We start from the raw sequence: 14,451 nt of genomic DNA, 5'->3' as shown, positions 1-14,451 counted from the left end.
GAAGGAAAGAAGAAATGGCGGAATATAAGAAAGATGGGGAAGGAAGGAGAGAAAGAAAGACGGATGAAAGAAGGAAGGAAGGAAGGAAGGAAGAAAAACTGAAGAAATGGAAGAAGTATTGAAAGAAAGAAAGAAGAAATTAAGGAATATAAGATAGTTGGGGAAAGAAGGAGAGAGAGAGAGAGAGAGAGAGAGAGAGAGAGAGAGAGAGAGAGAGAGAGAGAGAGAGAGAGAGAGAGAGAGAGAGAGATGAAGGAAGGAGGAATTTAAAGGGTTCGCACAAGGAGATGGAAAGAAAGGAGAAAGAGAAGAAGTGTAAACTGTAGATATATATAGATGAGCTCTGTTTCTTCCTCCTCCTCCTCCTCCTCCTCCTCCTCCTCCTTACTCCTTCCTTCCTCCACATCCTTCATAATGCGTGGTTATCCTCTTCCTGTAATCATCTTCTCCTCCTCCTCCTCCTCCTCCTCCTGCTTTACTTTCCTAATGGGAGGAGGAAAGAAGAGATTGAAGCAAGGAAGGAAAGAAGATTGGGAGAAGAAAGAGGAGGAGGAGGAGGGAAGAAGAATGGAAGAAGGTAAAGGGGAAATAGGAATACATAGGAAGAACAGACACCAGAAGACCTATCGGAGGAAGGAAGGAGGATGGAAGAAGGGAAGAGGGAGAAGGAAGAAGAGGAAAGGGGAGAGAGAAGTTATGTAGGAGGAATGTAGAGAGGAGGAGGAGGAGGAAGAGGAGAGAGAGAGAGAGAGAGAGAGAGAGAGAGAGAGAGAGAGAGACGCATACTCTAAACGTAACTTAATTCTTACCTAAACACACACACACACACACACACACACACACACACACACTCAACATTCCACCTGGCCCATAAATGCATCAGGTAACACTTTGGGTCACCTTTTAAGAGGAGGTCAAGATGATGGAATGAAGGGAAGAGGGAATAAAAAGAGGAAAAGGAGGAGGAGGAGGAAGGGGAAGGGAGATCAGAGGAAAGGGTTTAAAAGGAAAAGTGATTGAAGGGAAGGGAGGGATGGAAGGAAGAAGGGAGTCAAAAAAGGGAGGAAAGAAAGGAGGGAGGGAAAGGGAAGCAGAAGAGGAAGGAAGGAACATAGGAAGGGAGGAAGGGGGGAGGGAAAGAAGAAAAGACGGAAGAAAGGAAAGAAGGAAAGCTGGGAAGGGAAGGAAGGATGAAGGGAAGAAAGGGGAAGGGAGGGAAGAGAAGGAAGGGGAAGGGAGGGGAAAGGAAGGAGATAGAAAGGGGTTGAAAAGGAGTCAATAAAGGAAGGAAAGAAAGGAGGAGGGAGGGAAAGTGAAGGAGAAGAGGAAGGGAAGAGAGGAAGGAAGGAGGGAAAGAAGGAAGAAAGGAAAGGAGGAAGAGGGAGGAGGGAAGGAAGAAAAGACGGAAGAAAGAAAGCTTGGAGGAGAAGAAGGAAGGATGGAGGGAAGGGAAGGGAGGGGAATGGAAGGAGACAGGAAGAAAGAGATTGAAAAAGAAAAGGAAGGAGAGAAGGAAGGAATAGAGGAGAGAGGGAGGGAGGGAAGGGATAAGAGAAGGAGGGAGAGAAGGGAAAAAAGATGAGAGGCTGAAAAGGAAAATGAAGGAGAGAAAGAAGGAATAAAGGAGAGAAGGAAGGAAGAGAAGGGAGGGAAAAGAGGGAAAGGGTTAAGAAGGAATGGGAATGGGAAAAGGGAGGGAAGAAGGGAGGCAATAAACTTAATAAAGGAAGGAAAGGTAGGAAGGAGGGAGGGGAGGGGAGGGGGAGGGGAGGGGAAGGAAAGGGAAGGGAGGGAAGGGAAAGAAATGAAGAGGGGTTAAAAAAGGGTTGAATTAGACACGGAATGGGTGGTCGAAGGGAGGGAGGGAAGGAGGGAGGGAGGAGGGAAGAAGGGAGGGAAGGAAAGGTATAAAAGAAGGAATATGCATAAAAAGGAAATTAAAACGAAAGAGGAGGAGGAGGCAGAAAAAAAGGAGTAATCGGAGGAGGAGGAGGAGAAAGAAGAAAAACAGAAAATAATTAATAGGAAGAAGAAGAAGAAGAAGAAGAAGAAGAAGAAGAAGAAGGAGGAGGAGGTAAACAATAAAATAAATAAACTGATGCACAAATTTATCTGGAGAGAGAGAGAGAGAGAGAGAGAGAGAGAGAGAGAGAGAGAGAGAGAGAGAGAGAGAGAGAGAGAGAGAGAGAGAGAGAGAGAGAGAGAGAGAGCAAGAAATCAGGTGTCTAATCAAAGTATCCATTTCAACAACAACAACAACAACAACAACAGGACTGAAACCAGAGATGAAAACGTGGGAATGGGTTCAAGGAGGAGGAGAAGAAGAAGAAGAAGAAGAAGAAGAAGAAGAAGAAGAAGAACTACTAAAGATGTGTTACTGATGGATATAGAAGACGAAAAAGAAGAAAAAGAAGAAGAGGAAGAAGAGGAAGGAGAGGAGAATAAGAGGTTAGGGAAGAAGAACCAGGAAAAGGAGGAAGAAAACAGTTATGAAAGTAGATGAGGAAAGAGGAAGAAGAAGAAGAAGAAGAAGATCGTCAAGTCACATTAAAAAATAGATTAGATAAATTCATGGACAGTGATATTCGGTGGGGTTAGATTCACAGGAGCTGCCTACGTTCTTGTGTTCTTATGTTCTTATGAGAAAAAGGGAATTGGAAGAGAAAGAACAGAAAGACGGAAGAGGAAGAGAAAAAAGGTTAAGAGAGTAGAGAAGGAAATAAAGAATGAAGAACAGAAGGAAGAAAAGGAAGAGAAGGAGGAAAAACAAGAAAACAAAGAGTGAAGGAAAGGTATAAAAGAAGGAAAATGCATAACAAGGAAATTAAAACGAAAGAGAAGGAGGAGGAAAAGAAGGAAAGACAGACAAGGAGGAGGAAGAGCAGAAAGAAAGAAAAGAATGAAGGGAAGAAAAAGAGAAAGGGAAGAGTAAAGATAGGAGAGAGGAATGGAGAGAAGGAAGAAGTGGAAAAAATGAGAGAGAGAGAGAGAGAGAGAGAGAGAGAGAGAGAGAGAGAGAGAGAGAGAGAGAGAGAGAGAGAGAGATCGCTAACAGGTTTTAAAAGTAAGGCAAACAGGTAGCCTAGTCTCTCCTCCTCCTCCTCCTCCTCCACCTCCTCCACCACCACCACAAGCTACCACAATCCCATATGCTCCACCTAAATCCACTGTAAGGTCTTAATATCAACCAGAACTCATTTAAACCGACCAGATCTAATTGGAAGGCATTCACAACCTATTCCAAGTTCTTGATATGCATTTACGAACGCTTTTAAAATGTCACAGCCTATTAAAGATTTTCTGAACCCACTTAAAACAATACGAGCCCAATTAAACCTATCAGAAGTAGTTATAACCCCCATCGTAACATAATCCAATCTCTTGATATATACTTAACCCCACTCCAAACTTTTCAGAACCCATTTAAATCTACCAAACCTATTTACAGTCTACCAGAAACTCATTAAACCTACCAAACCCATTTAAACCTACCAGAACTGATTATAAACACCGTCATAACATATTCCAATCTCTTGATATATACTTAACCCCACTCCTAACTTTTCAGAACCCATTTAAATCTACCAAACCTATTTACAGTCTACCAGAAACCCATTAAACCTACCAAACCAATTTAAACCTACCAGAACCCAATTTTAGCATACCAGAATCAACTTACACCTCTCAGAACCATCTACCAAAACTATTTACAACCTACCAGGAACCCATTAAACCTACCAAACCCATTTAAACCTACCAGAACCCATTTTTAACATACCAGAACCAACTTACACCTCTCAGAACCCATCTAAACCTACCCAATTCCATTCAAACCCACTAAACTAACCCAAATCTCATCTGAACCTATTCTAATCCTTTCATGTTCACCTAACTCCACTATTATGGTGTGTAAGAAAACATAAGATCCATTAACTAAACCTAAACCCTCTTACGTAGTTTTTAAATCGATCGTAACCCTTTTAATCATATCAGAACCTATTTCAACATATAAGAACCTATTTGAACCTACGGGAACGGTTTTATAATTCACCAAAACCTATTCAATGTAATCAGAATCCATTTAAACCTCTCTCTCTCTCTCTCTCTCTCTCTCTCTCTCTCTCTCTCTCTCTCTCTCTCTCTCTCTCTCTCTCTTCATTGACTCACTAATCAATGACTCACTATTTTTCCTTTTCCCTCTCCTTATACTCTTCCTCCTCTTTCCCTTTCGCGATGAGTCACAAATTCCCCCTTTCTCTCTTCTCCTCCTCTCTCTTCCTCTTCCCTCATCAAATATTCACTCATTTCCCATTCTCTCCTCTTCCTCCCTTTCTCTTCCCTTTTCCCTTTATCCCTTCTACTCTCCTTCTCTTCCTCCTTTCCTCTCTCTCTCCCCTTTATCAGTGACCAACCAATTTCCCCTTTCTTCCCTCCTCCTCTTCCTCCTTTCTCTTTCCTTTATCAGTGACTAACCAATTTCTCCATTCTTCCCTCCTCCTCTTCCTCCTTTCTCTTTCCTTTATCAGTGACTAACCAATTTCTCCATTCTTCTCTCCTCCTCTTCCTCCTTCCTCTTTCCCTTATCAATGACTCACGGGTATATCCTTTCTTCCTTCCTTTTTCCTCCTCCTCCTCCTCCTCCTCCCTAAATGACTTACGCTTAGGGTGACATATAGCGTGACTTGAGAGCAGTTATTAAATCATACCCAAAAGACGTAAGATAACTCAGGGTGACTTAAGGATGACAGGGATATCTGGAGTGACAAAAAAGTGACTAGGAAGATAATGAAGGTTACTTAGGATGACAGAGTGAGTACGGGAAACTTAAGGTAACTCAGGGATGACTAAAAAGTGACTTAGAAGAGAATGAAGGATATTTTGAGTGAGTGAAGAAGGGAGACTAAGATAAGTGAGATGACTTAAAAGTGACCGAGGGGAGAATTAAGCTTATTTAGAGTGATATTTATGGGACTCAGAGTGATTTTAAATTCGTAAAGGTAAATTAAATACCAATACCACATGAGAAACACACCACTATCCACCACAGAGGCAGAGAAAGACCTGGGAGTATATGTAATCATGCTACCAGTGAAGGGATATCCAGCACACCAATACTACATGGGAAACACACCACTATCCACCACAGAGGCAGAGAAAGACCTGGGAGTATATGTAATCATGCTACCAGTGAAGGGATATCCAGCACACCAATACTACATGGGAAACACTCCACTATCAACCACAGAAGCAGAGAAAGACTTGGGAGTATATGTTATCATGCTACCAGTGAAGGGATATCCAGCACACCAATACTACATGGGAAACACTCCACTATCAACCACAGAAGCAGAGAAAGACTTGGGAGTATATGTAATCATGCGACCAGTGAAGGGATATCCAGCACACCAATACTACATGGGAAACACTCCACTATCAACCACAGAGGCAGAGAAAGACCTGGGAGTATATGTAATCATGCTACCAGTGAAGGGATATCCAGCACACCAATACTAGAAATACCAAGAAGAAGAAGAAGAAGAAGAGAAGGAAGGAAAAGAGGAAGACGAAGACTAAGAAAAATAAAAGAGGAAAAAGAAAGATGAGATGAAAGTGACTTAGAACTAATTTAGGGTGACTTTTAGGGCGTTTTAAGAGAGTATATTCTGTCTTATGGTTAGTAAAATTTGACTTACGGTGACTGGGGTTAACCGAATCTTCCCACACGGTCCGAACCTGTTTGAAACCCTACCTCGAATCCAAGACTTCAAACCGGAACCGTGTGAACCTCTCTCTCTCTCTCTCTCTCTCTCTCTCTCTCTCTCTCTCTCTCTCTCTCATTACCTTCATCGGAAAAATAATACAAATGGTGACGGATTTTTTTCCCCTCCTAATCTCTCTCTCTCTCTCTCTCTCTCTCTCATCATTTACATTATCCTCCCGTCCTTCCCTCTCTCCCTTCCTTTTTCTCTCTCCAAATCTTTCCTCTTCTTCCTCTTCTCTCCTCCCTTTCCTTTCCCTCTTTCCCCTTCTTTCCTCTCTACTTTATCTTTCTCTCCAAATCTTTCCTCCTCTCCCTCTCTCTCTCTCTCTCTCTCTCTCTCTCTCTCCAAACCTTTCCTCTTCTCCCTCTCTCCCCCTCTCTTTCCTCTTTCCCTTCCTTTTTCTCTCTCTCCAAATCCTTCCTCCTCTCCCCTTCTCCCTTCTCTCCTTCTTCCCTTCCTTTCCCTCTCCCCCCTTCCTTCACCCTGCCCATCACTCCTTCCTTACTTCCCTCGTTTCTTCCTTCCTTCCTTCTCACTTATTCTTTCAATCGTTCCCTTCCCTCCCTTCCCTTCTTTTCCTCCCTTTCCTTGTTTCCTCCTCCTCCCCTTCTTTTCCTCCAATTCTCCCCGGTAACAAGAATCTCTAACCCTCCTTTTGCTCAATAGTTCTCTCTCTCTCTCTCTCTTGAGGCCTACCGCTCCCCTCTCCCTCCAAGCCTAAATGAGAGGGGAGGAAGAGAGAGAGAGAGAGAGAGAGAGAGATTTAAAGTTTGCCTGCCTGCGTGTCCATCCCCTCCTCTCTCTCTCTCTCTCTCTCTCTCTCTCACACACACAATACCTTCACACCCGTACGCGCGTCCTGTCTATGAGAGAGAGAGAGAGAGAGAGAGAAAATGCCTCCCCTTTCCTACCTCCCGTCGACCAAACTACTACACTATTTTCAAGGACAGAGGGAGGGAGGGAGAAAAAGGAGAGAAATGGGGAGGGAGGGAGGGGGAGAAAGGGAGGGAGGGAGGGAGGGAAGGTAAAGAGGGAGAAAAGGGCCGAATATTACATTATAGATGGAAGAAAGGGAGGAGGAGGAGGAGGAGGAGGAGGAGGAGGAGGAGGAGGGGGAAGAATATTTTATTAGAGGGCACAGAAAGAAGGAGGGGAAGAAAGAAGATAAAGAAGAAGAGGAAGGAAAGGAGGAAGAAGAAAAAGACGAAGAAGAAAAATAAAGGAGAAAAAAGAAAGATGAGTTGAGGAAGGAAGCAAAAAGGATGGAAGGAAAGAAGGAAAAAAAATATAAACGAAATAATGAAAGAAAGGCAAAGAATGAAGGAAGGAAAGAAATAAAAGAAGGAAGAAGGAAGGAAAGAAAGAACAAAGCAAGAGAGGAAAGAAGGAAGGAAGGAAAAAAGGAAAAAGGGAGGAAAAAGAGAACTAAACAAAGAAAAGAAAGAAGGAAGGAAGGAAGGACGGAAGGAAAGGAAAAAAGGAAAAAGGGAGGAAAAAGAAAACTAAGCAAAGAAAGAAAAAGAATGAAGGAAAGAGTAAAGGAATGAAGGAAGGAAGGAAGGAAAGAAGGAAGAGGTGAATCAGCGCGAGATTGATGGTTGAAGGGAGGGAAGGAGGGACGGAGAGAAAAAAGGAGGGAAATGGAGAGAAAAAAAGGGAGGGAGGGAGGGAAGGAAGGAGGGAGGGAGAGAATGACCGTGACGTGTGCAACAAACAGTAACAGGTAGAGAGAGAGAGAGAGAGAGAGAGAGAGAGAGAGAGAGAGAACGTGTCATCTTCCTATTATCATTGACATCATTCTCTTTCACTCTTCAATCTTCTTTCCTCCTCCTCCTCCTCCTCCTCCTCCGAGTCTCAATGTTGATTTCTGCTCACGTAAAGAGGTCACGTTATAAATCTCTCTCTCTCTCTCTCTCTCTCTCTCTCTCTCTCTCTCTCTCTCAGGATGTAGAGTGTATAGCGTGAAGTGCTGAGACAGGAGAGAGAGATGGATGGAGAGAAGGAGGGAAGGAGAGGAGGAGGAGGAGGAGGAGGAGGTAAGGAATGTATGCGTAATAGGATTGGAGGCCCATTTTGCAATCTCTCTCTCTCTCTCTCTCTCTCTCTCTCTCTCTCTCTCTCTCTCTCAAGGATTGCAGAATAAGTATCTATCAATTTCTTTCTGCAATACTCCTCCTCCTCCTCTTCCTCCTCCTCTTCTTCCTCTTCGTACTTGTTTTCTTTCTCCTTCTTCAAAATGATCAATATAAGAGAGATTCAATAATTAAATTCTCTTACTCTTCTTCCTTCTCCTCCTCCTCCTCTTCCTCTTCCTCAGTTTCTATCCCCTATCTGTCCTATGCTTACTCCTCCTCCTCCTCCTCCTCTTCCTCAGTTTCTATCCCCTATCTGTCCTATGCTTCCTCCTCCTCCTCCTCCTCTGTTTATCTCATTATCATTATCTCCAATTCTACTTTTTTTCTTATTTTCTTCTCATGCCCTTATTCACAACTTCTTCAACTTATTCTTCCTCCTTCACTTTCTTCTATCTTCTATCTCCTATCTTCTTTAACCTCCTCGTCCTCGTCCTCGTCCTTCTTATCCTTTTTCCTTTCCTCTTATGCATCAATATTCTATCCTTCTCTTCCTCCTCCCTACATAATTTAGTTCGTCACTCTCTACCTTTCCCTCTTTTTCTCCCTTCTCTTCCCTTCCCTTCTCTTCTTCATTTAATTTTATTCTCTTTCCTTCCTGTCCTCACTCTTTTCCCTTCCCTTCCCTTCACTTCCCTTCATCGTCTTCTGTTCCCTTCTCTCCTTCACCTTATTCCCTTCCCTTTCCTCCATCGTCTTCTGTTCCCTTCTCTCCTTCACCTTATTCCCTTCCCTTCCCTCCATCGTCTTCTGTTCCCTTCTCTCCTTAACTTCCCTTCCCTTTCCCTTCAACATCTTCCTTTTCCTTTTCTCCTTCATTTCATTCCCTTCCCTTTCCCTTCAACATCTTTCTTTTCCTTTCTTCCTACACTTCATTCCCTTCCCTTTCCCTTCAACATCTTCCTTTCCCTTTTCTCCTTCTCTTCATTCCCTTCCCTTTCCCTTCAACATCTTCCTTTCCCTTTTCTCCTTCATTTCATTCCCTTCCCTTTCCCTTCAACATCTTCCTTTCCCTTTTCTCCTTCACTTCATTCCCTTCCCTTTCCCTTCAACATCTTTCTTTTCCTTTCTTCCTACACTTCATTCCCTTCAATATCTTTCTTTTCCTTTTCCCCTTCCCTTTCCCTTCAACATCTTTCTTTTCCTTTTCCCCTTCACTTAATTCCCTTCCCTTCACTTCCTCACTTCCTTCACTGACATCCTATTTCCCTTCCCTATCCTTTCCTTTACTCCCCATCTCCACTTCCTTCACTCCTCTCTCTGTTCCTTCCCTTCCCTTCTTTCCCTTCCACCTTCCACTCTTTCCTACCCTCACCACCACCGTAACTTCTTTTTCTTTAATTCCACATCTCCTCTTTCTTTACTCCACATTACCACCACAGAAACACACTCCACCACACACCAAGCACGGAAATCCACAGCAACACACTCACCCACATCAACATAAAGAGCACATCAACACTCACCAACAAGCATTAAGGAGAATTCGAACCCTCTCTTGACCGCCTTTCTGTACACTTGGTTGGGCAGGTTAGCGAATCCCACGTAACCGTCAACTTCCCGGGGGCGTCGCTCTCTCACCAGCTCCTTCACCAGCTTGTTCTGAGGGGGGAGAGAAGGGGGAGAAGGTTAAGTTAGGTTGGGTTGGATCAGGTTGGGTTGGATCAGGTTGGGTTGTGTTAGGTTAGGTTGTGTTTGGTTAGGTTGGGTTGGGTCAGGTTGGTTTTGGGTTAAGTTAGGTTGGGTTAAGCATGTGTGTGTAGATGTTGGGTGGAGAAAAGTTACGAGAGATAGATAGATAAAGAAAGCAAAAAGGAAAGAAGGAAGAAGGGAGGGAAGGAAAGAAGGAAGGAAGATAGGGAAAGAGAGAGTTTGAGAGAGAGAGAGAGAGAGAGAGAGAGAGAGAGAGAGTGCCAAAACAGTGCCAGTGGAGATACTGGGGAGGCACTCGTGATTCTCTCTCTCTCTCTCTCTCTCATTAGCATTATAACAACAAAGGCTTGGCTGCTTAAACACATTAGTCGTGACCTGTGTATGTGTGTGTGTGTATATGTGTGTGTGTGTGTGTGTGTGTGTGTGTGTGTGTGTGTGTGTGTGTGTGTAACTAATAATAAGAAATAATGGAGCACACTAACATCACTGAGAGAGAGAGAGAGAGAGAGAGAGAGAGAGAGAGAGAGAGAGAGAGAGAGAGAGAGAGAGAGAGAGAGAGAGAGCACTGGAGGACGTTGGGAAAGGCCTCTATACTGCAGTGAACTACTATAACAAGAAGTAATGCTGATAATGAAAACAACACCTTCAAAAACAAGCAACTTACGGAAATGGCATCTAATTACTGTACCCGGTTAATTACGTCTTCAAATGAGCGTAGCATAATTAGTTTTTACCGTAATGACAGAACAATACAATGGGTTCAAGGAGAGACGCCATTACCAGCAACACAAACGAACACTTGGAACACAAACGAAGACGAAAACACTTCAAGGTCTGGCTCGTTTCAAGGTCGCTTCTGTTCAACGTTGCCAAAATACAACACTCGGAACTTTGTATTACTTTCCGTTTTCTGACTCAAAAAACATCGATTATTAACAGTTTTGACACTAATGGAATATCGTTCTTTTTTTTTTTTTTTTTCGTGCGAGTTTTAACGTCTGAAAGTGTCGATTACGTTACCAAAATATCGTTCTAAGCACCTTGTATTACTTTACGTTTTCCTGACTCAAAACTGACGCTAAAAAACATCGATTATTAACACTTTTAACGCTAACTTTAATGGAGTATCGTTATCTGTACTGGTGCAAGAGTTTTGGGTCTGGAAATGTCGAATATGTAACCAAAATATCGTTCTCAGTACCTTGTAATACTTTCCGTTTTCTGACTCACAACTATAACAAAAACATCGATTATTAACATTTTTGACGCTAACTTTAATGGAGTATCGTTATCTGTGTTGGTGCGAGAGTTTTGGATCTGAAAGTGTCGAATACGTTACCAAAATATCGTTCTCAGCACCTTGTATTACTTTTCGTTTTTCTGATTCATAACTGACGCAAAAAACATTGTTTATTAACAGTTTTGACGCTAAATTTAATCGAATATCGTTATCTGTCTTGCTGCGAGAGTTTTGGGTCTGGAAATGTCGAATATGTTACCAAAATATCGTTCTCAGCACCTTGTATTACTTCCCGTTTTCTGACTCCTAATTATAACAAAAGAACATCGATTATTAACGGTTTTGAGGCTAACTTTAATGGAATATCGTTATCTGTGTTCGTGCGAGAATTTTGGATCTGAAAGTGTCGAATACGTTACCAAAATATCGTTCTCAGCACCTAGTATTAATTTTCGTTTTTCTGACTCATAACTATAACAAAAGAACATCAATTATTAACGTTTTTGAACACTAACTTTAATCGAATATCGTTATGTGTGTGTATGTGTGTGCGACATTTTTTAGATCTGAAAATGGGAATACAATGCCAAAAAATATACTCAGGACATTCTACTTTCCCTTTCTGATCCATAATTATCGCCAAAAACATCCATATCAACGTTTTTAACCCGAACTTTAATCGAATATCGTTATCTGTGTTAGTGCGAGAATTCTGGGTCTGAAAGTTGCTAATACGATATGCAAAGTTCGATAATAAAGTGACCCTGCTTCTGGAACTATAGTTCTGACTCAGTAAGGAAAACAGAGAAAAAAAGAACTGCTGTATGAAATCTGGGGGAAAAGAGAAATAAATATACAGTAGCAGTACCCACAGATGAAGGGAATGGAATAAAGGAGAGAAGGGAATGGAAGACGATGCAGGGAAGGGAATGAAGGAATACATAGGAATACATAGGAAGAACAGACACCCTGAAGACTTGTCGGTCTATGGCGAGGGTGTCTGTTTACTAGCGCTACTACTAGTAATCTACGTGTGGTAGGATAGGATAGAATAGATTTACATAGATTTACATAGAAAGTCAGACCACACAGACCCCATGGTCCAGACTTGGTGGTCTGTCCTTAAACCTAAGTGATTTTACATTAATCAGAAGACTCCAAAACGTTGCATTTCTACACTAGTTGATATTAAGTTGAAGGAAGTGACGGTCGAGCTTATTTTTGAAGGAGTCAATCGTGTTACACTGGACCACTGATGGTGGAAGCTTATTCCATTCTCGCACTACAACGTTGGTGAAGAAAAATTTGGTGCAGTCTGAATTTACTTGTCTACATCTGAGTTTTACGCCATTGTTCCTCGTGCGCAAAGTGTCATCGATCATAAACAATGTTGATCTGTCTACATTCGTGAAACCATTAAGTATTTTAAAACATTCGATCAGTTTTCCTCGGAGGCGACGTTTCTCAAGAGAGAACATGTTAAGGGTAGAAAGCCTTTCTTCGTAGGATTTGTTGCGCAAGGAAGTGATCATTTTCGTTGCCCGACGCTGAACACCTTCTAATTTAGCAATATCCTTTGCATGGTGGGGAGACCAAAACTGTACCGCATATTCCAAGTGGGGTCTGACTAAACTGTTGTAGAGCGGAGTATTACATCTTTATTCTTGAATACAAAGTTTCTTTAATGAAGCCCAACATTCTGTTCGCTTTATTTGCTGCATCGATGAATTGCTGTGAGAATTTGAGGTTTGACGCGATTTTGAACCCAAGTCTTTGACGCATTGAACGCTTTTGAGTTTAACGCCGCGCATTTCGTATTCGAACTTCTTATTCCTCGTTCCAACTTGAAGGACCTGGCACTTGTCTACGTTAAAGGGCATCTCCCATCTATCCGACCAAGCTGAAATTTTGTGCAAATCCTCTTGGAGGCTTTGCCTGTCTTCGTCAGTGAGAACCGAGTTGCCAATCTTTGTGTCGTCTGCAAATTTACTAATGCGGTTATTGAGTCCAACATCCACGTCGTTGATGTAAATAATGAAGAGCACTGGGCCAAGGACCGAGCCCTGAGGGACGCCACTAGTGACAGGCGCCCACTCTGAGTTAAATCCGTCAATCACTACTCTTTGTTGTCTGTTGCTCAACCAATTCGCGATCCATTGGTTTACTTGACCGTCAATACCTATTTGCTTTAATTTGTAAAGTAATTTATGATGCGGACTTTATCAAACGCTTTCTGAAATCAAGATAGACTACGTCCAGTGATTTGGTTACGTCATAAACAGTGAAGAGGTCGTTATAAAAGGTTAATAGGTTTGATAGGCAGGATCTTTTGTTTCGGAAGCCATGTTGTGAGTCCCCAATCAATGAGTGGCTTTCAAGGTAATTCACAATTTTGTCTCTAATTATGCCCTCAAGTAGCTTACCCACAACCGAAGTTAGACTAATGGGCCTGTAATTACCTGGTACTTTTTTGTCGCCTTTCTTGAAAATCGGTGTCACGTTAGCCTTTTTCCAATCTGAAGGGACGATGCCTTGTCGCAAGGACATATTGAATACGGTTGTGAGGGAGGAGAGTATTTCGCTCTTTGTTTCTTTCAGCAGAGTTGGATATACTTTGTCAGGTCCAGGACTTTTATTTGTTTTAAGTGAATGGAGAGCTTTAAGGACTTCATCGGTTGTTATTTCAAAATTAGGCAATGCATGCTCGAGATTTACAATAGTACTGGTGTTGGTGGTAGCGAGAGGAAGACTGTTAGTATTAAACACCGAGGAAAAGTAATTGTTTAAGAGGTTTGCAATGTGTTGGCTGTCAGTCACTAGTGCACCGTCGCTGTTTGTTAAAGGTCCAATACCACTTTTGATCGCCTTTCTGTTGTTTATGTAACTGAAGAAAGATTTCGGATTATTTTTACAGTTGGCTGCAATATTTTCTTCGTATCTACGCTTTGCCTGACCTACTAGTCTTTTTACTCGTCGCCTGGCATCATTATAAAGTCTAATGTTTTCGGGCGTGCTTTGTTCTTTCTTTAACCTGTAAAACAATTTTCTCTCATTGACTGATTGTTTAATTTCGCTATTAAACCACGGTGGGCTTTTATTAGTGTTAATTCGCTTCTCGCACAAGGGGACGAATGTGTTCTGCTGAGTGAGTAAGTGATTTTTAAGGCTTAGCCAGGCTTCCTCTACCACCCACCTCTCCCTCCAGCAACGTGCCGGCAGGAAACAGTTAGAAGAGAACACCTTGTGCCTTTAAGGAAGAAAGGGACATGGAAATTTTACAGTAAAGAGAGAAATAAGAGGAAATTACTACCCTTGACTTACGCTACTGGTGGAAGGAGAGAAGGGATTGGAAAACGACGAAGGGAAGGGAAGGGAATGAAGTGCTTTAGGTCAAGGAAGAGTAAAGGTAGGGAAGGGAAGGGAATGAAAGAGAAGAAAAGGGAAGGGAGAAAAGGTGGGAAAGGTAAAATACTACGTTCCATCATCTGAACTAAATTGTATTCTCAGACATTAAGTTTTCGGCCCCCAAGTGCACACATATTTGACAATGTTTCATAGGAGTTTCGAGCATTTACAGGGGTAGTTTTATGACCCTGGTGGTAGTTTGAACACTCTTCTGCACCACGAGCCTCAAAAAGCACTCACGAGGACCCGATTAGTCTCC

The 14,451-nt window shown here is 42.4% G+C and overlaps 1 protein-coding gene across 9 annotated transcripts in view; it reads right to left on the bottom strand.

Annotated features, from left to right (window-relative positions):
• Positions 1 to 14,451, bottom strand: part of LOC126996988 (septin-7-like) — an 80,417-nt gene that overhangs the window by 37,548 nt on the left and 28,418 nt on the right. For all 9 annotated transcript variants that reach the window (XM_050858003.1, XM_050858002.1, XM_050858000.1 and 6 more), the window contains one exon: positions 9,361 to 9,496. In XM_050858003.1, coding sequence (XP_050713960.1) covers positions 9,361 to 9,496 — 136 coding nt within the window. The remainder of the gene's footprint in view (positions 1 to 9,360; positions 9,497 to 14,451) is intronic.

Source organism: Eriocheir sinensis, chromosome 11, assembly GCF_024679095.1.
Source record: "Eriocheir sinensis breed Jianghai 21 chromosome 11, ASM2467909v1, whole genome shotgun sequence".
Taxonomy (NCBI): Eukaryota; Metazoa; Arthropoda; class Malacostraca; order Decapoda; family Varunidae; genus Eriocheir; species Eriocheir sinensis.
The sequence above is the reverse complement of the archived record's forward strand: the minus strand, read 5'-3'. Positions and strand labels throughout refer to the sequence as shown.